The sequence below is a fragment of the Eucalyptus grandis genome, chromosome 3 (assembly GCF_016545825.1).
Source record: "Eucalyptus grandis isolate ANBG69807.140 chromosome 3, ASM1654582v1, whole genome shotgun sequence".
NCBI classification, from domain to species: Eukaryota; Viridiplantae; Streptophyta; class Magnoliopsida; order Myrtales; family Myrtaceae; genus Eucalyptus; species Eucalyptus grandis.
In genome coordinates this window covers 27230199-27255955 of record NC_052614.1, presented here as the reverse complement: position 1 = coordinate 27255955, position 25757 = coordinate 27230199, and the positions used below count along the sequence as shown (strand labels likewise).

General features: G+C 40.3%; 1 protein-coding gene across 1 annotated transcript; it reads left to right on the top strand.

Annotated features, from left to right (window-relative positions):
* The first annotated feature begins 19853 nt into the window (after nucleotides 1-19853).
* Nucleotides 19854-20723, top strand: LOC120291772. Its single transcript, XM_039309502.1, has one exon. It carries the CDS (start codon nucleotides 19854-19856, stop codon nucleotides 20721-20723), a length of 870 nt encoding a protein of 289 aa, XP_039165436.1.
* Nucleotides 20724-25757: the final 5034 nt, after the last annotated feature.

The following is a 25757-nucleotide window of genomic DNA, read 5'->3' as shown; positions in this document are numbered from 1 at the left end:
TACCTCATCGATTTAGGGCATGGTTTCACCGCGGGCTCAATGGATACAAAGTTGGTCCCCTCCAAGGTTTTGAGATTCTTGCCATGGTAGTTGATGCCGCTCCAGGCGAGGGTGTAGCTTGACCCTCCTGATGGTGCTGTGGAGGACCCAGAACCCCTGAAGACGTTGGAGAATTCGGATGGGGATTCGTGTGCCTAGATGGCTCGTTAACTCTTCTCTTTTGAGTAGGCTTTTGGTTATAGACTAGCTTTGTATATAAACCGGTGTGTTTATAAAAATATTTGTTTGTGAAATTGTTGTCTTGCTTTTCTATCCCATGCTATTTACTGTCAGGGGATTTGTTTATTCGCTCCCGCATGTGCATTAAAATGAAAAGGGTCGGCGACGCGTCCTAGGACGTCGCAATTTCATCGACCACCAAGGGATATGAGCACGCTCGAGGTTCGGGGTGTGACACCTACCTTGGTAGATTTGTTGACATTGGCATAGGTGAGTTTGGTGAGTAGCCAAAGGGGGAAGGAGATAAGGAAATTCAGTTATTGCTATCCTAGGGCTAAACCTTTTCATGAATATAAAAGAGACATGACATGAATTTGACAAGTGATGGTTTAATTTCTAAATCGCTTCCAAAGTAATGGTTTTGTTGTAATTGTAGTTTGGGGTTCCCATGAAGATGTCATTCTTTTTCCTTTTATTTCTTTGGCAAAAAAAGGCACTAAGCATTTATGCACACCACTTCTTGTAATTGATAAAAGACATGTGAGATCCAAAATGCACTTAAGCTCCATCTATAAGGATTGGAATGCAATCCATTTGCAATTGGAGATGACATAGATAGTACATATGTGTAACATCCTTGATCTCAATCCTTATTTTGATCCCAAATAATAGGCTAAGGATCAGTACGCTGGTAGCAGGAATATGCCATGAATCAACTCGAGGGTTGGTTATGGGCCATGAATTATGGCTTGGGACCTTGGATTGGCCATAGAACCAGCCCTAGGATCAGTTGACCGGCCCAAGGCCTGGCCCTTGGACCATCCGAGAGCCCTTTTACATGATAAAAGAGAAGTCCGAACTTTGTTTCACCAATTAAGCCCAGTTGTGTCTGCTTCTTCCGATCATGTCTTAGGTACAATCCTCGGGTCAAATAAGATAGTCGATTGTGGTCAAACTTGATTAGTCCCTACCTGACGACAAGGCCTTCAAAACTGAAATATTTCAAGTTGCATTTAACGCTCTCGTCTTGTAGTTAATTAAAGAGCATCGACTGAGATGGACACATGGCACATTAGGCCTTAGCCTTGGAAAACAAGTATGAAACTTGGACTAGTCAAACTTTCTTAGAAAAACAAGTGTGAACAAGTGTGAAATGTATTAAATGAAGATAATGAGTGTAAAGGCTTATGTGTCTCAAGTAATTAATGAAAGGGGATGACTCATGGCCTAAAAGAATGATGGCAAGTGATCTTGCAAGCCTAGTAGGGCACCACCTCTCCTCCATAGATTTGCCACCTTGAGTTTCATACGTATTGACTTCCTAGTATTTTGAAATTACTGGACCTTTCATGTTTTCCAATTTTATCTTCGTATTTGAATAAACTTCCTTCATGAAAGTTGTTCAAAACTCTTAAGCTATAACATAATTAAATTTCAGATTTCTCTGAGGTGAAATGGTTGGAACAAAGGCTCAATCAATTACCATATAAAACCCGCCCAATATAGTGAAAACGGTAACCAGGTTGCTTTCTCGAATTTTTATAAAATATTCCCTTTTGAATTTGGACATGCTTCATTCACAAAAGTTTTAAAGAACATCCATATCTACAATACATTAAGATTTCGACGAATTTTGTGAAGATTTGGATTTCGAAATGAGTCTCTCACTCCAACTATTGAATCTACTCGACGGATGAATTTTTGGGTTGTGTTAAATGATTTACTGCTCTTTTCACAAAACGAATTTGGCTTGGATTTCTTCATGAAAAATGTTGTGTAGGGTTTTCTCTATAACATATTAAAATTTTATAATTTTTCAACCCCGTTTGATAAAATAATGGTACTGATTTCGAAAGTTTCTCAAAACTGTTTTTGCCTTAGAATGGGAAAACCGTACGCCCAACTTGGAGGGGAAGGAGGTTGCACGCCCAACTTAAGAAGCAAGCCAATCTAAAGTTTTCTTGGCTTGAAGAAAAGAATGCATTAAATGCTTTTGGAAGCTAGCTAATTAATGAGCTTAATGACTCACCATACCAAGTGGCAAGAAATGGACTTGCTTCTTGTTGATGTTCTTTGGAATTTTAGCACATTAAGAAGGGGGAATAAGTCACATGCTCATGTGGTTAACTTGGAGAACAAGTTGTCCAAAGTTCAAGTTTCTTGATGACAAGTCTAAACCATTAATGACTTTGAAAGCTAGTCATTAATGAAAGAGAGTGACTCAATATCTTAGGAGCCCTTATAAACTTAGGTCATCATGATCCTAATATAAGCCTTAGAAGACAAGTTAGCCAATTCATGAATATTAGATGACTCATTAGTACAAATGGATCAATGAGAAGAATGCCCTTTGTCCTTAATCATTTCACTAGAACATTAGGGTGCCACATCTCCCATATTAGCTAGGACATATGAGGAAAGATGATTAGGCCACTTGTTAGGGTTATTAAGTGAGGAGAGGTCTATAAATAGGTCATCCATCTTCATTTCCACCAACCACCATCTAGTGCCCCCTCTCCCTCTCCATATCCCTCTCTCGGCCACACTCCCTTGCCGTCACCCTCAAGCTTCGTTTCTCTTGACCGAACCACCACTACTTCATTAGGTAAGTAGAATCTCTAATTCTTTGCTAGGGCGATAGTCTACATCGTCGAGTTTAGTGGTGTGCTCACCCGTGTAAGCCACGTGTATGTTGTAATGTTCTTTTGTATGGTTTGTTCATGTTTGCATGCTTGAGTGTGTTCACACCTAGGGACAAAGTCGAGGTTCACTCGGCTTGAAATCAACGTCAAGTCGCAATGGCCTAAGCGATGATGCCTTAAATCGATATTGAAGCGTGCCGATTCTAAGTCTTGCTTGGTGTAGACATCAGTCTAGGTGTGCGGCTCAAGCCATGAACCAAGAATCGTGCCCGGCATATGATATAGGATGATGTTAAGAGCTATGGTACACTCACTTAAATGAGCACGCCTTCAAGCCATGTATGAGTCGACTAAGAAGAAAAGTAAGAATCGGCTTGTGTGATGCACTTAAAGAGGAAAAAGCACTCGTCGCCACATAGCGTTGGTGGCGATGCTTCATTCATTGAACGAGATACCCTGGTTGAGCCATGATGTCTAGGTTTAAGCCTGGATACCTAGGGTAAGCTAGCTCCGGGATGCCTTGGTGAGCTAGCGCTAGGATGTCTTGGTTGAGCCGAAATGCCCTAATTGAGTTAGAAAGCCCATCATGAAGCTGGAAGGCTCAGTCGAGCCAAGAGGAGCTAGTCAAGCCAAGATGACGGTAAAAGAATCATTGTATGTGTGCCAATACATGCATAAGTATGACATATTGATATTTTCATTGACAAGCTAAAGGTAAGCATGCATTAAAGTACACTGTAATGGACATCTGCATTTAACCAAGGTGTAGCAATAAGTTTGTTATTAACATTGCATTGCGAGTGTCGTACCTACTAGATTTTGATGATGAGCTGTCCTTCTAATAGAGAATTAGGGTTTTATTTATTGAGTTCATGACTCACCTTGTTATTTTTCAGAATTGTAGGCATTGAGGAGTTGCAGTCTCGCTAGAGGAGTTAAGGTTTACCTCGGTCTTTTGAGCATAGAAGATGTAGTTGTTGTAAATATAACGGTCCGTGATAGAAGGGTTTGTAAATGTAATTGATATAATTGTATGTTTGTAAATGTTTATTTTCCTGGCTGCTAGTTGTTGTCTGGGTGTTTTTTGTAATGCTTCCACATGTGCTTAATGAAAATATAAAAAGAAACAGGACGGCGACATGCCTGGGATGTCGCGAAAATAATCCTTGTAGCTCGAGACCTTGAGGATGGAGTTGGGGTCATTACAATATGCTAGTTCTTCCATTGAAATTAGGGCAAATTTCTAAGATTAAACAAATTTGATTGGCCAATATCTTTGGTTATTTTGGCAAAAGGTATTATAGATCTTTTGTTGGTTGTCATTAGTTGTTATATCATCATAACATCATTTATACGAATTAAGTCTCCAAAGCTCTTAAGTGATGGATAGTGTGTAGAGACCATGAGCACTTGTGAAGTTTTAGCAATAGATTTTCCAATTATCCCATAATAATCCTGAATTTTTTTTTATTGTTTTTGTGGAATTGCATTGTGTCAGATGTGGCTTGTCCAGTCCTCAAGAATCACAATAGTCTTGCGGCTTCATCATTGCATACACAAGGGAGTGGGGAGAGAGTTGAATTATGAGTAGGAAACTAATGTTGTATGAAGTCTACAACTTGAGCTTCTCCCCAGAGCAACCTATGAGGTTAGTCATTATATTTTCTTGGCTTGCCTCAAATATAAATCTTTTCGTTTGTCGTGACTTGATCTCACTTCCCTCGATCCCTCACCATCACGAGGAGAGAAAATAGGGAAAGGTCAAGTTTAGAGATACTTGATCACGAGAGTTCCCTCATGGTTCGCGTTCCAAAAGACATCATCACCTTGCATTTCGGATCAAGCCTCTTATGAGTTCCCTCCATGAGATCGTGAGCTCTCCCAAGCTCATATCCCACGTGACAGCGAAGTGTCGCGATCCATACCCACACAAGCAACACGCCTTAGAAAAAGGAGTCGGATGTGTTTATTGGATTTAAAGGTACCTTTACCATGGTAGTCCTCTCGACAGTACGCTTCGCCCATAAGGATGGCATCACTTCATCCTTTGGGGTACTCCCATATCGAGTATGCTAAATTATGGTGAGTTTCATCGAAACTTGTACCCTGCATGACGGGTTTATTTATACGGTCTAGTTGTTTATGACAACCTAAAAATAATATGAGAGTTGCCATTAGCCTTATTTTGGGGGTCGACTAGAAAATCCAATCGAGGGTCGAGAGTATTCCCTTGATTTCTCCACAACCAAATAACTAGGTTAAGGGACTTGAGTTACGTTAATATTTCTATTATAGCCCTCTCGTTACATAAACAGTATATTGTGTTTTCCCTAACGTGTCCATGTGTTTCTTCTTACATTTTCGGGATCATTAGTCTTAAATTAGACGATCATGCGTGGTTGGTCATTTTCATACTTTTTTTTTTGTGAGAAGGTAGTAAATAATATTGAGCAAGAAACCAACTATACAAGAAAAGGTCACAGCACCAAAAAAACCTACACTCAAAATGAACAAAACTCGAATCGAGTGGAAGGGTGTCACGACGTAAAAGAGAAACCAGACAACGGCAGAAAAATAGCACACACAAGGCACTAGGAAAACAAAGAAGCCAACGCAGTAGCAGTCGTAAAAAAAAAAAAAAGGCAAAGAAAAGCACAAGCTAAACAGTCGATAGCCAGCAAAGCCATGGGCGGAAAATAGTGGGAATGCACCACCGAAATCCCAAAAGCCAACCCACCTAAGGAAGAGGCAAATGAACAAAGTAGCCGAGATGCAACTGTATCCCAATCTCCGAAAACCGGCCTATCCCAAGGAGGCTTGATCCATAGTCAACAAAAACCACCAATCGCCGGAGCATCTAGTGGACAAACAAAGCAACAAGGTCGGACGGTTTCAATACGGTGGTTCAGCCACATCCACAAATGCCACGCAATCTTGGAGAACCAACCTAGAAGCCCACCGGAGATTAAGAGAAAATAATTGGGTCGATGCCCCAGGCGCGCTGGAGCCTTCTATTCCTTGCAAACTCCTCAACATTCCTGAAGGTCACAGCCTTATCTCTAACAGCTTTAAAGAGGCAATTCTTCATGTCTGGGATCGCAAGCGTTTGCTCCCTAAATATAATATCATTCATATTTTTCCATATGATATGACAAAGAGCTCCAAGGGAAAAACAGGCAATGCATTTATATAATTCTTTACCCGATAGAAGAGTCATAGCCCATTGCAAATTATCCGCCCATGGCCTATTACACCACGGGAGGATTGCACCTTGCGGCCCATAGGAATGCAAGATCGGAAGTGACACGACAATCAAAAAACAAATGGTCAATGGAATCCGGGGTAAGATTGTAGAAAGCACATAAACCACTATCTATTTTTCCATACGATAGTAATAGATCTTAAGTAGGAAGCCTGTGCTTGGTAATAAGCCATAGATTGAATTGGTACCGAGGAGAGATAGAAGAGTTCCATAAAATGCATGCCACGAGACTCGGTCCTTCTTACGCCTAATGGCCTGCTGCCGAAGCCCTTGTGAACCGCCCAGAAGGGCATTCATTCCAACAGAATTGGTCCGGTCTCTGAGAGAGGATGGGGAGGGGAATCTACCAAGAATCCAATTCAGCCTTTAAAACGTGGCCAGAAGGGGAAAAAAGATCCGCAACAGCTGCTTGTCTAGGAATCCCGTGAGCTGTAAATGAGAGCATCTTAAAAGATAAGGTTTAAAGGCCCTTTAGGGTGCCAGTAGTCGAACTAGAGAGAAACCAATAGTCCATCCCCTATACTCCAAAGGAAGGATTTGCGGAAGTGACTCTTGAGTTGAAGTATTTTCTTCCATGCCCACGAACAGTAGGTTGTCTTACTGGTAACCTAGAAGTTTTTCCTCTTTAAAAATGTCGAGTGGATCCACCTGCACCATAAGGACTCCTTATCATAGAATAGGATCCAAATATGCTTGAGCATGGCCGTCTTATTATAGTCTAGAAGCCTCCTAATGCCAAGCCCTCCTTCCTCCCTTGCAAGGCAAACATCCTCCCAAGAAACTTTAGCTCCTCCCCTACCCAAGGCCGGGCCTTTCTAGAGGAATTGTCTTAGGATACGTTCTATATTTTCTAGAACCGCTAGGGGAAGATTAAAGACACTAGCCCAATATGCTTGAATTGCATGAAGCATCGACTTGATTAATTGAAGATGCCCAGCAAACGACAAAAAGCGATGGGTCCACGATTGTACCCTTGCTGTAATGCGGTTGACGAGAGCACGACAATCCGATTTGCTAAGTCTCTAAGTAATGATTAGAACTCCCAAATAACGAACCGAAAGGTTCCCTTCATGAAACCCAATTGTATGCAGGATTTCATTCCTTGAAGCTGCTGAGCATCCTGCCAGAAAAACCTCACTTTTGCTTGGGTTAGGGAGTAGACCACTCCAAGAAGAGAAAAGCTCGAGGCCTTCCTTTAAAATGCAAACTGAGGGCAAATCAACTTGACAGAAAAGGAATATGTCATTCGTGAAGAATAAATGTGACAATCTTGTCGCTTTGCACCTCCAAAAGAATTTGAAACCCGACCTTAGAGAGCGAGTATAGAGGATTCCGGAGAAAACCTCCATTACTAAGGTGAAAAGGTAGGGGGAAATTGGGTCACCATGTCTAAGCCCTCGTCCACTGGTAAAGAAACCATGTAACTCCCCATTTAAAGCAATGGAGAAGTTACATACCAGGATGAGTCGGACCAAATGCTCAAGGAAACCGAAGCCAAGGAGGGCAAGCTCAAGGAAGTCCCAGTCGACTGTGTCATAAGCCTTTTGGAAATCCACGATTGTACCCTTGCCGTAATGCGGTCGACGAGAGCACGACAATCCGCTTTGCTGAGTCTTGAAGTAATGATTGGAACTCCCAAATAACAAACCGGAAGGTTCCCTTCACGAAACCCAAGTGTATGCAGGATTTCATTCCTTGAAGCTGCTGAGCATCCTACCATAAAAACCTCACTTTTGCTTGGGTTAGGGAGTAGACCACTCCAAGAAGAGAAGAGCTCAAGGCCTTCCTTTAAAATGCAAACTGAGGGCAAATCAGCTTGATAGAAAAGGAATACATCATCCGTGAAGAATAAATGTGACAAGCTTGTCGCTTTACACCTCCAAAAGAATTTGAAACCCGACCTCAGAGAACGAGTATAGAGGATTCCGAAGATAACCTCCATTTCCAATGTGAAAAGGTAGGGGGAAATTGGGTCACCTATCTAAGCCCTCGTCCACTAGTAAAGAAACCATGTAACTCCCCATTTAAAGCAATGGAGAAGTTACATACCAGGATGAGTCGGACCAAATGCTCAAGGAAGCCGAAGCCAAGGAGGGCAAGCTCGAGGAAGTCCCAGTCGATTGTGTCATAAGCCTTTTGGAAATCCACTTTGATTGCGCACTTCGGGGAGAAAGGCTCAATGTGGAATCTAGTGAAAAGTTCCTGGGCCAGAAGAATGTGATCTCTGATCCATTGACCCTTCACAAAAGCACTCTGAAATGGACTTATCACATCTTGAAGAACTGCAGTTATCCAATTGGCCGAAACTTTGGTGATGCATTTGTAAATAGTGTTACAACAAGCTATGGGCCTGTAGTTAGTTACAGAGGTGGCATTCGGAACTTTTGGGACCAACACCAAGATGGTGTTATTAATCTTTCACAAGAGTTTTCCCGTGGTAAAGAAATCCTTCACCGCAACAATGACCAGCTGTCCTACAGTCTCCCCGTTGTGCTTATAGAAATCGACAGTAAATCCATCAAGACCAGGTGCCTTTCCATGAGCTAATGAAAACAAGGTATCCCAGATTTCTAAATCAGTTATAGGGCGGGAGAGGAAACTAACCTGCTCCTCACTAAAGGGATGCCGAATAGCCTCCCGGATTTCTAGAGTCGAGGGTCTTCCTTGCACATCCCTCGGAGCCAAGAGGTCCTAAAAATAAGAGATAAAGAGATGTTGAACCTATCCTGGATCAGTGACTAGGCTACCAAAATCATCCAATACCAAAGTACTATGTTCCTCATTTGTCTCTTATTAACACAGTGATGAAAGAACTTCGTGTTCCGGTCCCCTTCATTAAGCCATCTGATCCTCGACTTTTGTCTATAAAAGGACTCTTCTTGAGAGCGTAAGTCCATGAAGGTCCTTCGTTGTGTCTTCTCCATCTCCGCAAGTGCAGCATTGGTTGGGTCTTGCCGAAGGCCAATCTAGGTGGCTCGAAGCATGCTCTTCACCTCTGCTTTTCTAGTTGAGATGTTGGAGAAAGACTCCCTGTTAAGCCTATTGAGGCAGGCCTTTAAGGAATTTTAGTTTGGAAACTAGCCGAAACATGGGTACACCTTCTCCCGGTACTTCCCAAACTTGCAAAACAATTATATTGAAATCTGGATGCTTCATCCAGTAATCAAAGAACTTGAATGGTTTCCTCCGACCCATGGTTCAAAACTCTTACAACCATAGGAGTATGATCCGAGATACCTGGTGCAAGGAAAGTAGCTTCCAAGTAAGAGAAAGCTTGACTCCATTTTGAGTTCACTAAAACCCTATCAATTTTCCTTGATTTCCTTCTAGTGCTAGAAGAAGTTGTCCAGGTGAACCGAAAACCGACGTACCTCAGATCATCGAGCTCCGCCTAAGCTAAACATTGACCAAACTCGTCAAAGTAAGGGATCCAAACATCTGTGCCGCCAAAGCAATTGTAAGGGTCCTTTATAGCATTAAAGTCCCCTACCACTAGCCAAGGGGTGTCTTGCAGAGTGATACTCTTCAAAATAAGGTCCTCCCAAAGCGATCTTCGGGTTGGAAAGGTGTGCTTAGCATAAACTATTGAGATACAGCAGTCTGCTCCAGATGACAGCAAATTTAGATTTCCATGGATCACCTAAGCATTAATCGAGGAAACTTCAAAACTAACAACGGTAGGATTCCAGCCAATCCAAATCCTTCCTCTGGGGGAGCAATTGTAGTTAGCTAACCAGCACCAGTCCCTCATCAACCCCTTGGAAATGGAAGAGAAAAGAGACTCTAGGACTTTGGTCTCCAGCAAACCAACCAGGCACAAACCATTCAAGGAAATGAGGTTGCAAACCTTAGCTTGCCTAATAAGGTTAACAAGACCCCTGATGTTCCAGATACCTATGTACATGTATACCTATATAAAATATAAAACAGGGGAGAAGGCAGGAGCGGCTTACCTCCGCTTGGCAGGCCATCTCTGACTGGTCGTCGGAGCAGGAGTCGTAGAAGGGGGCAGGGCTGGTGAAAGAGATAGCAACTTATCATGCATTGTTTCAAGCCTCTTCGCAGTAGAAGGGCCTTCAGAGATGGACAAGGTGAGAGTAAGTCGTCATCTGAGCTGCTAAGTAAGCCGGCCGAGTCATGCAAATCCACGCTGGGGTTGGACGGAACCAAGGAAGCAGCATCCACTAGGCTGGAATTATCCTCCGCTGGAAGAGGGGGAGGGCCTTCCAAGCCCGAAGGAATTTTTAGTCATCTATAAGTCTTGCGAGCAGCAGTGTGGGGTAGTTCTTTATCCAACGCGATACCCTTTAGCTTCAGCATTTGCCCCTCTTCACTGGGTCAAGAGGAGGCTCCTTCCTTTGGTGCAAACTGCTTTTTCTTCTTCCCTAAAGCCTGTTTCCACCCTACCTCAGGTTCTACTGGGGGCACCCCTGATCCCAGAGATGGGGCGGGAAGCTGGGCATGCACCAAAGAGGGGGTCTTGGTGTGAGCCTGCTGCGCATCTCTCTCCGACACGGTAGTAGCTGGCGAATCCTTCTCCGGGTTGGCAGGTGGATCTGCACACCTGTGGCTAAAGGTACCACATATGGAGCATTCGATTGGTCTCTATTCATACTCAATCGAAATCGAACGCTTCACCCCATTCAGGACCACATCCATTGAAGTGCACCTTGGTTGGTTAGCAAAGATCTCAACACATACCCTAGCGTGAGAGATCATCTTCATTCGTTCTGTGTGTTGGTCAACATAAAAGGGCTTCCCAACCGCACTTGCAATGCCACTAATTGTAGGTCCCAACCACAGATCAAAAGGGAGATTCTTTAATCGGATCCAAATCGGGATCAAGATTTGCTTGTCCTTCTTTAACTCCAAGAGTGGCTACCATTGTTGCAAGATCAAGGGAACCCTAGCAACCGTAATTGGCCTATCTTTAAGAATCTTTCTCCTGAAATCATGGTTCGGGATACGAAAGTAGAAGAAACCCTAATCATGTGCCATTACTTCAGCAAGCTTCGGACCCCAGGTGATCATCAAAGCTTGCTCCATAAGCTTAAAGGGGAGTTTCTTCCCAACAAAATATCCAATGAGACACTTATGCCACTTAGGATCCACACTTCTAGCACATCCTCAGGTAGGTTCACAACCAGTTTGTTGTCCACAAAGGAGGGTGGGACAAAGGAGAGGTAATATCTCTTTGCTACAAGGCGAGCAATGTTAGCCCAAGAACAGGCCTCAAGAGGCTTCACATTCCTTGGTAGTTGGTTCGAGACCTGGGGTCGCTTGGAAGAAGATCTCGCACGACTTCGACCTCTAGAACAACCCTCATGAGCTGGAGCCTTAAGGGGCTATTACTGGTTCTCGGACGGAGCAACAGGGGCCGACTTAAGTGGGTCAGCCTGACCCTAGTTTGAAGATTGGCCAATGTGGGAGCGGGAAGAGGGGCTACGACCCTTCATACCAACAACATCAAGTAGGGCCTCACTTAAAGGGCCACCCACCTCAGTAGAGGAGGAAGCCATTACTGCAACAAACCAACCAACAGCCCACAACCCCTACCTCATTAAGACAAAGCAGAGTTTGGGGCATACCAGGGAAGTGCTTCGGAGGGGTTTAGAAAGAGCTCCAACAAGCCTTTTTCCCTGCCACTAAGGCCACTAAACAGCAGCTCGAACGCACCTCAGGCCAAGAAAACTGGAGCAGCAAGCAACACCAGTCCAAACAACTTGGTGAGAACAAGGAGGGAAGTCTGACGACCTAAACCTCCAAAGCTTCAGCCCAACAAACAGCTATAACTTCCGAGCCGAACAAAGAGACAGCCGGGAGGAAACAGCAACTCGATCGAGCCCTAAGGCGAACCAAAACTAGAGAAGTAGACCAATACAATTCAATCGATTCGGTGGGGATTAAGAGGGAGGTCAAGCGACCTTCACCTCCAAATCTCACACCCAACAGACGCCTAGAGCCTTCGGGATGAGCAGAACACCATAACTGGGTGAACAGTGTCCAAATCGCCCCTTGGAGAGAGTCCAGTGAACAGTATATTAGGGGGCTTTCTCTATGCCCAACCATGATCATTTTCATACTATTCTATTTCTAGAAAAACAAGAAAAGAAAGCAATCAATGGAATTGAAATTACAAGACAGTAAGTAAATAACCATGCAATCTTAAAAATATAAAAGAGAAACACAATTGAAAAAGATAAGAGAAAGAGAGAAAACCTGCAACTTGTCGAGCTTTATACAACAAATGGAACCTGAGACATATGTCGGGGAAATGAATAGAACACGATAATGGTCGGAATGGACATCAACCTCCACCGTCTTTGCACTTTCTCCATCTTCGGGGTCCTAATCTAAACCTAATCTAAGAAACTTATAATTAGGTGCATACAATGGAAAGAAACAAGTATACACATCAAAACAATAAAAAAAAAAAAAAAAACAAGATATCATGTTAAGATCAATCATTTAATGGAAGTTTAATATGAAGGTCAAATTTTGGGGCATCAGGGTCGGCTTTTGTCTTTCATGCAAGGGTCCCACTAAGACACATACCCAATCCATTTTTGTGACTTATAGCAATTCTTGACCAATTGTATTCTTGTACGGCCAATAACGCTTATCAGTCTCCTAATCAAGCAATCAATGTGGTTCTAGGGTTTTCCCTCGATATCATGTATCAACCTTACCATTTATCTAAAAGTCACATGCATTGCAAAAATTTAAATATGCATACAGGTCTTTTGAACCTTATTTCTCAACCAATCAAGCAAGAAAGTGAATTGTCATCGAGTCACTTATTACCAAGGGCATGCGCCAATCACAAACACAAGCACTTTCTAATGCATTATGGGATTATATGTATGAGCGGTACACGTGATATTTCAAAACATATTTCGAAATCATTCATGAAAAATTTTGAGACAAAGTGATGTCTCAGCTATGAAAGGCATTCAATTGCCAAGACTAGCCTAGGGCTCGCATAGATGCACTCACAAGCATCGTAGGCATTTTCAATACAATTCAAACCGTGACTTTCACGATGTCAAATCAAGATTTTAAAAATGTTTGAAAATATTTAGGATTAAGGAATATCTAGGCTATGAAATATATTCAATTGCCAAGACTAGCTCGAGGCTCGCATAAATGCACTCACAAGCATTGCAGGCATTTTGAATATGGTCCAAACCACAACTTTTCCTTAAGCCAAATCGAGCTTTGAAAAAGAATTTCTAATAAATTGTTATTTTTGGGAAATATCACATGTACCAAAGCATTGTTTGAAAGATGCAATTTAAAAAAGGCTGATTGTTTAACAACAAAGATCAAAGCATTTAGAACAATTTTCATAAAGATGGCTATGCATAATTTCATGCACAAACTAACCTAAAAATGTATAACTAAACAATCACAATCATGTTTATATTAAGAAATTTCATAACAAACTCGTAAGGACAGCAAAATTGGGCAATATTTAATGACAATTTGGCAATGAAAAAAATTCCATAACATGCATGACATGATGATGAACAACTTTCGTGAAGAAAGTTTTCTTAAACAATCTATGAATGATTTTACAAAAATCAAATAACAAGCAACAACACATCATAAATTTGTTAAAATAACAGGATATTCAACTAATGTCACGAGGATTTGTCCTATCAAAACATATCTAAAATCATCAAATTTACACACAACATAGTCAACATGATGCCAATACTCTGAGTTCTTGTTGGCCCAAAAAGATCCATATGGAGAAGTTGCAAAATACGATTGATAGAAACCTGATTTACTGGTTTAAAAGAACTTCTGACCTGTTTTCCCAAAATACAAGGTGTGCACAAATCAGACTTCTTATAAGCCAAATTAGGAAGCCCTCGAACCAGCTTCTTTAATGAGATTTTGGCAATCTGCTTCAAGTTTACATAACCAAGCTTTCAATGCCAAAGACTTGCTTCATCATGTATTGATATGAGACACTGAGAATTTTCTGGATTTACGTCCAGAAGATATATATTGCCATGCCTTCACCCAGTAAAGGACTAAGAGAGATCTTGACTTATTCCAAAACAAATACCTTCTTGAAAGTTTATTCTGAAACCTGTATCACAAAACTAACTTATACTCAGCAGATTGTAATTTAAGCCTTTCACCAGAGAAACATTATTGATAGTCAAACTTCCAATCTTCACAGTTCTGCATCCTATAATCTTCCCTTTGTTGTTTCCACCAAAAGAAACATTTCCTCCTTTTAGTCTAACAAGCTTTATGAAGCAGCTTGAGTCTCATGTCATATACCTAAAATAGTCAATATCCAAATACCATTTGATTTTTCTTTTGATAGTGATCTGCAATCAGAAGAAAAACTCAAACTTTCTTTGGTACCCAGATTTTCTTGGGTCTAGGAGACTTAATGTTGAAAACAGTCTTTGCACAATCCTTCTTAATTGGTCTCCAAACTTTAGGACATTCATTCTCAAAATGCTCTGAGCTTTTACACTTAGAACATCTGAAGGCACTTCAACCAACAGGTTTTACAAACACTTTTTGAAAATGATTTCTGTAACATGTCTTTGCAGGTTTTTGTCTAAGTCTCTCTTTTACTTTAGGAAAATCAATTAACGAAATGATCTCATTATTCATACCCAAACCAGATTTATTAAAATAGGGTATTCGAGCTATAAGAATATACTCCAAATTTTTTGATCCCTTGAAAAACCTTTTTGCAATATCTAAAATTTCCCTTTTCAAAACAACATTTTCTTTTGAAAGAGAAGCATTACTTTCTTTCAAATCGTCAAAACTTCTTTTTAGACTTTCAAAATTTTCCTTCCAAGAAACTTCCTGTTGCACGAGCTTAGAATTCTCCTCTCTTTTTTTTTTTTTTTTTTTTTCAGTTCGGAGATCCTTTTAAGAGAGGATTTAAGATTGAGGCAAAGTTCATCTATGTATATGAAGACTTTAACAGGAATTTCTGATAGACTAACCTCGACTTCTTTGTCGAATCCAAATCAATGTATGTTTCGATTCTAAGTCGACTGAGTGAGCCATTAAACATATGTTCGCAAATTCTTCTTCTTCGCTTTTTTCACATTCAATGTCACTTCAAGTTTCTGCTTTAAGAGCTTTCTTGTACTTCTCATTTTCCTTTCTTCTTTTTCAATAAAGGACAGTTTGGTCCGATATGCCCATTTTTCTTACAATCGAAGCATATAACATCCTTGTTAGTTTCAATGTCCTTCGTTGGTCTCTTCTGAGAATTCTGCAAGCTTTGCTTCTTCCAATTCAATCTTCTTTCCTTTCTGTTCAGTTTTCTGAATTTCTTTATCATAAGGGCCAGCTCCTTATCGTTCATATCATCGTCTGAATCTGTAACATCAGAATCAACATTAGACTTTAATGAAATTGATTTCTTACCTTTTGGATCTTCCTCATCATTGATCTGCTCCACTTCATATGATTGAAGTGTGCCTATCGGTTGTCAACTAGTAGAGGCATAATCCTCTGAGTTTCTCAGATTGAAGTCTTCGCATGATTCCAGTCCTTTGAAAGTCCACGCAATAATTTGTTGCCTTTTATTGGTCCAGAAATTGATTGATCTTGATAAGTAAGGCCATTCACAATTTCTGTAAAGCGACTAAACATATTAGAAATAGATTCTCCAGGCTTCATTCTAAAGGCTTCATATTGTCCAAGTAGAATATTTATTTTCATTTCCTTCACACGATCATTCCCCTCATAGGTAACATGTAGTATGTCCCAAACTTATTTTGTTGTTTCACAGGAAGAAATTCGATTATATTCAATAGGAGACAAAGCATGATATAATGAATAAATTCCTTTTGCATTAAGAGCCCGTCTCTTGATAATTTAAGCTTGTGTGGATTCATCGCATCTTTCTCAATCACTCCTTTCCCTTTGTGTGAACTTGAGGTTGCTTTTGGATTGATTCCTTTAACAACAATATCCCACTCTAGAGGATCTCTAGATTTGAGAAATGCCTTCATTTTGTTCTTCCACACATTACACTCATTTCCATCAAAAGAAGGAGGTCTGGTGTTGCTCTGTCCTTCAACCAATCTTGGAGCCAAAATACTAGCCATAGAAGATCTTTAGCTTAGAAGTAAAACACTTCAACAAGGTAAGCACATAAGCTCTTATACCAATTGGATGTGCTAGTATAAACACCTAGAGGGGGTGAATAGGTGTGAAAACAGATTTTGCGAAATGCAGTAAAAATACTTTACTTTTAAACTGAGTCTAATGAACAACAGACTATGAAAAAGAACTCAGACTTTAACAACTATTTCAAAACACAGAAAAATATCACAGCAAATAAAGTAAAGGAGTTCGAGGAAGAGAAAATGAACACAAGATTTATAATGGTTCGGCTTAGAAAAAACCAACATCCACTCTCCCACGCCGATAGCCTTCTGGCTGGTTTTCACTATGAATCGAAAAAGAGTGTTACAACCTTATAGCATTGAAGTCTCAGTGAAGAGATTCTACTCCTCTCACAAATTCACTCTTTAGAGTTTCTCTCTTTTTCGAATACAAGTTTGAGCACAGTATGAGAAAGAACAAGTGATTTGGAAAGCTTCAGACTTTGGAATTCTTCTTTCACGCCTACCTCGAATGACTTGAAAAATCTCCTTAAATACTCCTCCATGTCTTTTCAACCATTGGCACTTTCCAGAGAAATTCTTCCAATCAACTCGTTGGATAGAATCAATTAATGAGATCTCGAGCCGTTTGAAGATTGAGATAAAAGTCCGATGATCCTAGTCGCCTATACAATCAGAATCTTGGTTTCCATAAGTAGATTCTTTCCAAATAAATTTGCCTTCCAAAAATTATTTTTCCGATCCGTGATTGATTCCAATAAAGATAGCCAAAATGGTAAGTGAGATTTCCAACCAGAAAGCCATATATATTATGTTCGTACTGAAGCCTTGAAGGAAGATAAATAATCCTGAATCTGATTAAATCTTCATTCTTCACTTGTGTTCAGTCTGAATCTTCATTAGAGCGAAGCAGACTTCTAGTATAGGAAAGACTTTGAGAGAATTCCACAGAAGTTTGTTATACTTCAGAATGAAAAGTTTTCTAAGCTTCAAAAGCTAATAGGAGTTTTCTCCCACAGGTACTAGGAAAGCTCTAGGGCTTGGAAATGCTCAACATATTTACGAGCCAAACACAAGAGCGTGCAACATATTATAATCATGCACCGATGCTATGCTATAATCCAAAATTGCTCATATATCGATCTCAGGTCACACATGTGCCGACTATAGCATCACTTCTCAAAATATGCATTCATGCACTTATGCACTTTACACACATGGTGTCTCGATAATCACATTGCATCTCATACTACCATGCAACCCTTGAGACCATGCTTTCAAATTATTACGGCCACTTAGGGCCAAGGCCAACCCGAAGGTTCACAGTCATCCGGCGTAACCAGGCATCGTCTCGCCCCATCAAGTATGGTATCGTCCCGCGTAAACGCATCCAGATGGCATTCATGTAAAGAGCTTTATTCCGAAATTCATCTGCGAACAGTATCCTGTTGACTTGGGGGCATTTGAACTTAATCATGCATCATCCTACGTAAAACGCATCAGAACAAGTTCATACCCCATGTAAAACGCATTAAGGTCTTTATATGATCACATAAGCATATCATCACTCACGTCCATTGTTATCTTTCACATTAGCCAAGTATGAATGCCTCAATGGAATGCTAAGCGGAGTATGTCTCATGATCTATCGAAAGTACATCAATAAAATGTACCGAGCACGAAATGAGAATCAATAGCTTGACTCGTTACGTTGAGCACCTGCCTAAGTCCAATCGGGTCGGAAATGTTAGCCTTAATATCACACCAAAACTAAGGAAGGATCAATTCACCGTGACATGAGAGAAAATGAGGGAAGAGAGAGAGAGAGAAAATTGCCATGGGAATGAAAGGGAGTAAGAGGAAAGAGAGAAAGAGGAAGAAATCTTGCCATTAATGGCATTGTACTTGAAATCCCCCCAAACCCTCTCAACTTAGTGTTTTTACTTGGAGGGAAAGCGTTCATGATGAGAGAAATTCAAGCAATTAATGAGGTAAATATGCACATTGGTTAATAGGTGTAGGGCAGGCTTTAGATTAATCTAGGTTGTCCTTTCCCCAACCTTCTTCAAGCTCATCATCGCCTCCTTGCATGTCATTCCCCATCTTGTCCCTTTGTCCTTAGTTGAATAAGAGGGCAATTCGGTCATTTTAACAAGATTGTGCACTATTCACGCACTATTCACATACTTGAGTGCAATTAATGCTAAAATCTTACAATGATAGCTTGATGGGATAGGAGGGTCCGTAGCCCTCCTTTGGGCCACCCACTCCTTGGACGTGTGGCCCTCTTCCTCCAATATGAAGAACAGTTTCAAGTAATTTTTTAAATAAATGTCATTACCTTATCAAACAGAATCAAAAAATGATAAAAATTTAATATGTTATAGATAAGATCTTAAATAACATCTTTCATAAGGAATCCAAGCCTAATTAGTTTTGTATAAAAAGTAGCAAATCACCAAAGACAACCCAAAATCTCATTCATTGAAGTCCCAACAACCGTAGAAGAAAACCCATTTCTAACCCCCAAATCTTCATAAAAAAATTTGAAATATTAATATGTTGTAGATATAGATGTCTTCTACAACTTTTGTGAAGGAAGCATGTTCAAATTCCGAAGGGAAAATTTTATAAAAAAATCGAGAAGACAAATAGGTTACCATTTTTACTGCACTTGGCAGTTTTCACACGATAAAATAATAGGCTTTCGTACCAACCACTTCACCTCAAAAAAATCTGAAATTAAAGTAGTTGTAGGTCAAGATGTTTTGAACAACTTTCATGAGGAAGTTTTGCGAAACATAAAAAGCCCTATAAAATTGAAAAACAGCAAAGGTCCAGCAGTACGCACACTATTTGCACACATAGGGCTTGGGTTTGGGCTTGACAACTTGGGCTTGAGCTTAACTCATCCAATTTGGCCCTTAACAAGCTTAATGGGCCGTGTGGCCCATTGGGCCGAACTCGAGCGTGTAGCCTATTGGGCTTTCAATTTCTAGCCCAATTTCACTTATCCAAGAATTCGGGATTTATCGATAATTAAGGAATTTGATGAAGCAATGTCGAATGAAAGTCCGATATTTTTAACTGTACTAGAATTTATGCTCTATCAAATGCGACTTTAGCATAATTAAAACCAAAGGGTGGCCTTTAGGGATTTCATGAGTTCGACCCGTGGTTGATTCGATATCAATCCACATTTAAACCATTTTCAATTCATGGATGATCCTCAATTATCATGTAATCGTGAGGGGTCAATTGCTCGTTCCGAAGTACATGATCATTTGGAATTGGTTTAGGGTCATTCGTAATTAATATAGTAATCGTGTGGAATCACCTGTAATCTAATAATATATTATTATCAAAACAATCTATAACTGTTCATGGATCCGCTTGAAACGGCTTAAGATTGTCCATCATCAATCCTTATAGTCGAATTGTCAATTTATGGTTGAGTTCTCTAGTTGTGCGCATCGAAATCTTAAATTCCCTTTCCCAATAGGTTTAATACTCTTGAATGGTTCACGAACCAATTCAAAGTCTAATTCTACTAATTGCGCATTGATAGAAGTAAACTCCCTATCGTATCCTAATCGAATTTTGAGGATGGCAAACATCCACTTTGCCATGTTTAGCGGGGTCGTTTGGCTGGCCTATCTAATGGCTGATTCAGTTGCCATCTATGCGCTCAGCATAATCACGAACAAGCTCACAAAGTTAGACAGCCAAAGTGTGGATGCGGACACCCAGCTGAATGCGTTCTGGGCGCCATTCCTCTTGTTACACTTAGGAGGCCCCGACGCCATCACAGCATATGCCCTGGAAGACAGTGAGCTCTGGTTGAGGCACTTGTCGGCACTAGTCACCCAAGCAGGAGTGACATTTTATATCTTCCTCATGGCATGGACTGGCCAAAAGATATCCATCCTCGCCATTGTAGTGATTCTTGCTGGGCTTGTCAAGTATGGTGAAAGGGTTTATGTGCTCTGGACTGCCAGCAGTGAGCAGTTCAGGGAATCCATCCCCAACCCGCCTCCTAATTATTCCAAGATAATGGAGCAACATAAGTTGATGAAGGCTGAGGGCTATGATGTCATACCGCACGAAGTGATCAAGATCCGCAATGTGATTGAGGAAAACATTGTGGATGGTGCCAATCTTTTGTCTCAAAGTCCTTATAAGCGTGAGCAAGGAGCATTGCTTGTGGCCAGAGACTTAGTTAAAATATTCCAACGCCTTTTCGCGGATCTCCTGCTGAGTTTCGAGGATCGTGACACAAGTGGTTCTGTGCTCAAAGATAAGGATCCCCTCACGGTCTTCAAGATCATCGAGATTGAATTGGGAATCATGTACGATTTGCTCTACACAAAGGCCAAGGCAATCCATATTAGTTGTGGCTTGGCTTGTCGCATAATTGGATTGGTTTCAATCAGCATCGTATTAGTACTCTTCATCCTGATCGGAATTACTCAGTAGCTGACCTTTACTTGACCTTTATACTGCTAGCAGTGGCTATACTCCTGGAGATTTATTCTTTGGCTGTGCTTCTTTTCTCCGATAGGACGGCTTTTTGGTTGATTAGGGAAAAGAAATTTGTAGTCTTAGATTCCATCAATAGGTTGCGACCACTGACTAAACGGCGCCGATGGTCAGATCACATGGCTTAATTCAGCCTATTGAGCTTTGCGTTCAAAGAGAAGCACCGTGCTTGCCATCGACTCCTCGAATTTCTGCACATTGACGAGCAGGTCGAGAAGCCCCTTTACATACATCACAAGGAAATGACTGACGATATAAAGAACCATATCGTGAAATATATCAGAGAATTGCAACCCCACTCTGCCGCCCAAAGGGTCCCGGGAGGTCGACTTGTCAGAACAGATTAAGCATCTGCAATGGACCATGGAGTTGGAGTTCGACCAAATTATCCTCATCTGGCATATTGCAACTGAATTGTCGTACGGTCCGAAAAACGAGCAAGAGTTACCTGAACAAGCTAGACCCGGTAAGTACTTCTCTCGATACATGTTGTATATCCTTGTCATGCACCCTGAGATGCTGCCAACGGGAATTGGATGCGTCAAATTTCGAGAAACCTATATCGAGGCCATGAAATTTTTCGATGGCAAGAAGAGGGAAGAGCGCAAACTCGACATCACTCAGGCCTACGACCAGCTGCAGGGGCAGGTGAATACAGAGCTGAATCGATGGTCACGAGAGGAGAAAAAAGCGAGTGCTCCACGGGTGTCGTCTTGCTTCGCAGCTGCGCAGCGAGATCCACGATGGAACGCCGCCGGAGGACGTAGTTAGTAAGATGGGGGTTAAGATATTGTGTGATGCAGCGATTAAGTGTAAAGCGAGTAATCATGCACAGCAACTGAGGAGAGGAGAGCTTCTGACTCATGTCTGGCTCATGTTGGCCCATTTTGGCTTGACTGATTACTTCCAGATTCCACATGCCCCTGCTATAGCCGAGCTGATCATGCGCTGAAACAACACTATCGGATTTGTTCTGTTACCAATTTTTAATGTAAAAGAAATTGCTAGATGTCAATTGTTCCCCAAGTTAATTCAATATGGAATTAGGCCAATTAGCCTTAAGAACCACAAAAACAATTAGTGACCCAAGTAGGGCACTTCTCTGTTTTTCCCTCTTTCTATCTAATTATGTTGTAATCCAAGTGACTAGTTTAATGAAGTCCAAATTGAGTGATTCCAATGGCTAATGAAAGTTTAAGAAGTCTATTTTAATCTTCATTAAGTTCATTCACCCGAATTATGCCCCAATTGGTACAGTTTAATCCATTTAACCTGCCCACTCATGGTCTGACTTTAGACCCGGTTTTTGAAAAATACGAGAAAAAAGAGCAAACAAAGTCCAATTGGCGCCAAATTTTACAGGCAGCAGGCCAAGGATGCGCTTTTCAAGTTTCATTTTTTGATTTTTTTACAAAACAGAGCCCCTTCAAATACTAATAAACACAAGGTAAGCACCACAGCCTCAAATCGGAACAATTTTGAAGGCTAAATCTGGCCTTGTTCGAAACTAATCAAATTGTCCGTCCATATCTTATTCAAATATTATGAAATTTTCCAGATATCCATTTTAGGACTCCTCTAAAACTTTCATTTTTTCAAGTTTTTCAGGAAAAAAAAAAACCTCAAACTATTTTAAAATTGTAAAACAAGTCGGACGGACGAGGGAACAATAATTCTAGATCAAGCACAACTTTTCTTTATATCTTTGAACAAAATTTGGATGAACCAAATGAACCCTGATTTTATTGATCATTAGAAAGCTTATGATCTTAACTACAAATCATCTAAAGACAACTTTTTCTAATTCGTTTTATTATTTTTGTACAAATCGATGAACATGCAAAGGTCAATCAAATTTTGAGTTTTTTCCAAATTTAACTTACATCTTCAACCTATGTCCATGTCAATTTCTAGACTATGAGCATCTTCAAACCACTCCTATGAAAATTCAAGTCATCATTCAAGCATTCAACATCAAAAGATCATCAAAATCTCTAATAATTTCACAAAAACTCTAAGAAATCAATATGAAAACTCAATCAATTTACTCAGTACTTTTCAATCACCTAATATACATCAACCCTAAAGCTAATTTGCATCAAATGAACACTCATCTTCATCCTAGGATTTTCAGCTACATCTAAATTCCAAGAGGAATTGAACATGAAAATCATACTATCTAACCATACTAAACTAACTCTCAAACAACTATCACTAATATATGTATTGGTTGAGTAGCACCAGGTAATATATACACAAGCCAATACATGGATGATGTCATAAGCAGCACTAGATGATTTTGATATGAGGATTGCTCTGTCACTATCAAGTGTGCTCTGCCGCTAGAATGATCGCTTACGATATCAAGGGTGAACAAGGCATTGGGCGTGAAAATGTCTATGAGCTAAAAGGATTTTTAGATAAAGTGAACATGTAGAAGGATCTTGATTGAGAATGAACAAGTCGAGAAGACTAGGGATGTTTGTGATGACGTAAAGTTACTTAGATTAGCTAAACAATTGGATAGACTTGGTGATGGTGAGCAAGTCTAGAATGAGATTTTTTTAGTAAAGTTCAAAAGTACTATGAAGATGAACAGCTTGATAGAGTTGAAATTGTCAATATGTTTGAAAAGACCAATATATCAACATGATTGTTATCAGAGTAGTGAATTGTTGGCAGGAGTAGCTATCAATATTAGTGAGATGAAAGACCTATGAAGTCTTCCTTCCAACCTCAATTTGGTGTCTAACAATTATCTTCAAGGTTTGGAATCCAGAAAAGAGCACCGGAATTGATCGGGAGAGGTTATTGCATTAATGAGTAAGTTTGACAAAAAGTACACCGACATTATTTTAGAAAACTGCTACTCTGTCAGAGAGACATTGCCAATGTCCGTTTTGACTATTTTGTGAGACATTTTACTGCTAGCAACGGTAGAATCAATGGCTACTTCATGGGGTTGATTTGCAAATAGTCATCTAAGGTTTTACCAAACCTAACGCAACTTTTTTGCTATTCATTAGAAGAAAGAATATGTATTTTATGCATTGAATAGTAAAAAGGCTATCTTGTTGCGACAGCCTCTTGAAGATAATGAAGTTTTGATTTTTTTTTCTAATTACAATCTTTAATTAAAGTGTTTATATTCTTACCATGTCTAATCTATAATGCCTATTCCAACACATATTGCAACAAATATTTTTAATTAAGATGAAATGGGAAGTATAAATTGCATTTTGTTGATGTCGTCTTCTTAGAATCATGAGTTGATTTTGTTCTTTTTAAATTTGAAAGTGGAGAACGTAAACTTCAGTTTTTCGTGGCAAAATTCGGATAGCACATGGTGGCATAACTCTTTAGAATTAGGGGTAAAAATTATTCTTTTTATCTTTTCATTTCAAATTGGGAATTAAGCAATTGGTGATATTCCTTTTTAAGATTGTGGTGATTTTCTAGACAAATAATTAGCAAAGTAAAGGGAAAATTGTCAAAAAAATCATGAATTTATTGTACGACAGTCAATTCAATTCTAAACCTTTCAATTTTGTCAATTTGATTCTAAAGCTTCGATAACTTGTCAATTTAGTCATAAACATTTTAATTATATCAATTTAGTCTTAAACTTTTTATAATTTGCCAAGTAGTCCTAAACCTTTTAACGATTTGTGAATTTAGTTATTTTGGCTAATCTTGATCAAACATTGTTGATGTAGCCACACAGTCGTGTTGGTTATCCTACATGGCATTGCTTGCGCTAACGTATGATAAGTTTTTAATTTAAAAATATATATTGAATTTTTATTGATTATTTTCTTTACTTTTTCCTCCTTTTACACATGGCTGGTGGTAAGGGTGAGCATGGTCCAGTTGGACCAGCCCACCCCTAACCCTAGAACCAACCCGCACAAGGCCTTGGTCCTCAATTCTTGAGACCAATGACCGACCTTATTGAGCTTGGGACTGAGGACCGGACCGACCTAGTGGGTTCGGTCTAGTTCTAGAGTTAACCCGGGACCAACTGATAATTTATTTATTTTAGTTTTTGTATTATCTAAAAAGGCAATCGAGGACCGAACCAACCCAATGGGTTTGGTTCGGTTCCACGGTCAACCCGAGACCAACCGATAATTTTTATTTTTATTTTTTGTACTCCCCGAAAAGGCGAGCGAGGATTGGACCAACCCTATGAGTTTAGTGATGAGTGAGGTCAGCTAAGAAAGGCAAGTGACGAGTGTCAAGTGGGGTGGCGTCGAGCGTCGAGCGAGGAGCAACAAGCCAAGCGAGCATCAAGCGGCGAGCAAAGACGAGTGACCCAAAACGAGTGAGGCGAGTGTCGAGTGGCAGCGAGAAGTTGTTTCTTTCGATTTTGGCAAATTAAAGACTAAGAGGACAAATAAGACGAAGAGAATGAGTATTAGAGGAGGATCTTTGTGAGGAGTTATTTATGCCCTTTGACGCCGTAAAAGACATTAAAAGATCTAAGTTATTAAAAAATAGTTTAAAATTACTTGAACTCCTTACCGATGAGCTATTTAATGTTGTTAACTCCGTTTATTTTAGATTTTCTCTATATAAAAAAATTATAAATAATATATTAGATATAATATATATATATATATATATATATATATATATATATAATCAAGGTTGGTTCGGATTAGACCGATCCTAAACTCCTAGGACCGAGGATCAACTCCGCACACTGTCTTTGGTCCAGAATCCTAACCAGGATCAACCCGGTCTCACCGGGAACTAGACCAAGACCCGGCCCGGGGTTGGGGCTGGTCCCGGGGTTGATCCAAGATTGACTCTAGACCAATGCTCACCCCTAACTGGTGGGCTTCCAGCCACTGGCTGAGAGTTAGTGACCTCTGTTGGCCCTTGGGCATGGGTGTTACTAGCCATCACCTAGTGAGGGCTTCATGGCCCAAGCCTAAGGGCCAAAGTGGAGGTCACCAGTGCTTGGCC

What these genes read in the sequence shown, in the direction of transcription:
- LOC120291772 (XM_039309502.1), top strand. Translation starts at nt 19,854, where the DNA reads ATGGCAAACATCCACTTTGCCATGTTTAGCGGGGTCGTTTGGCTGGCC.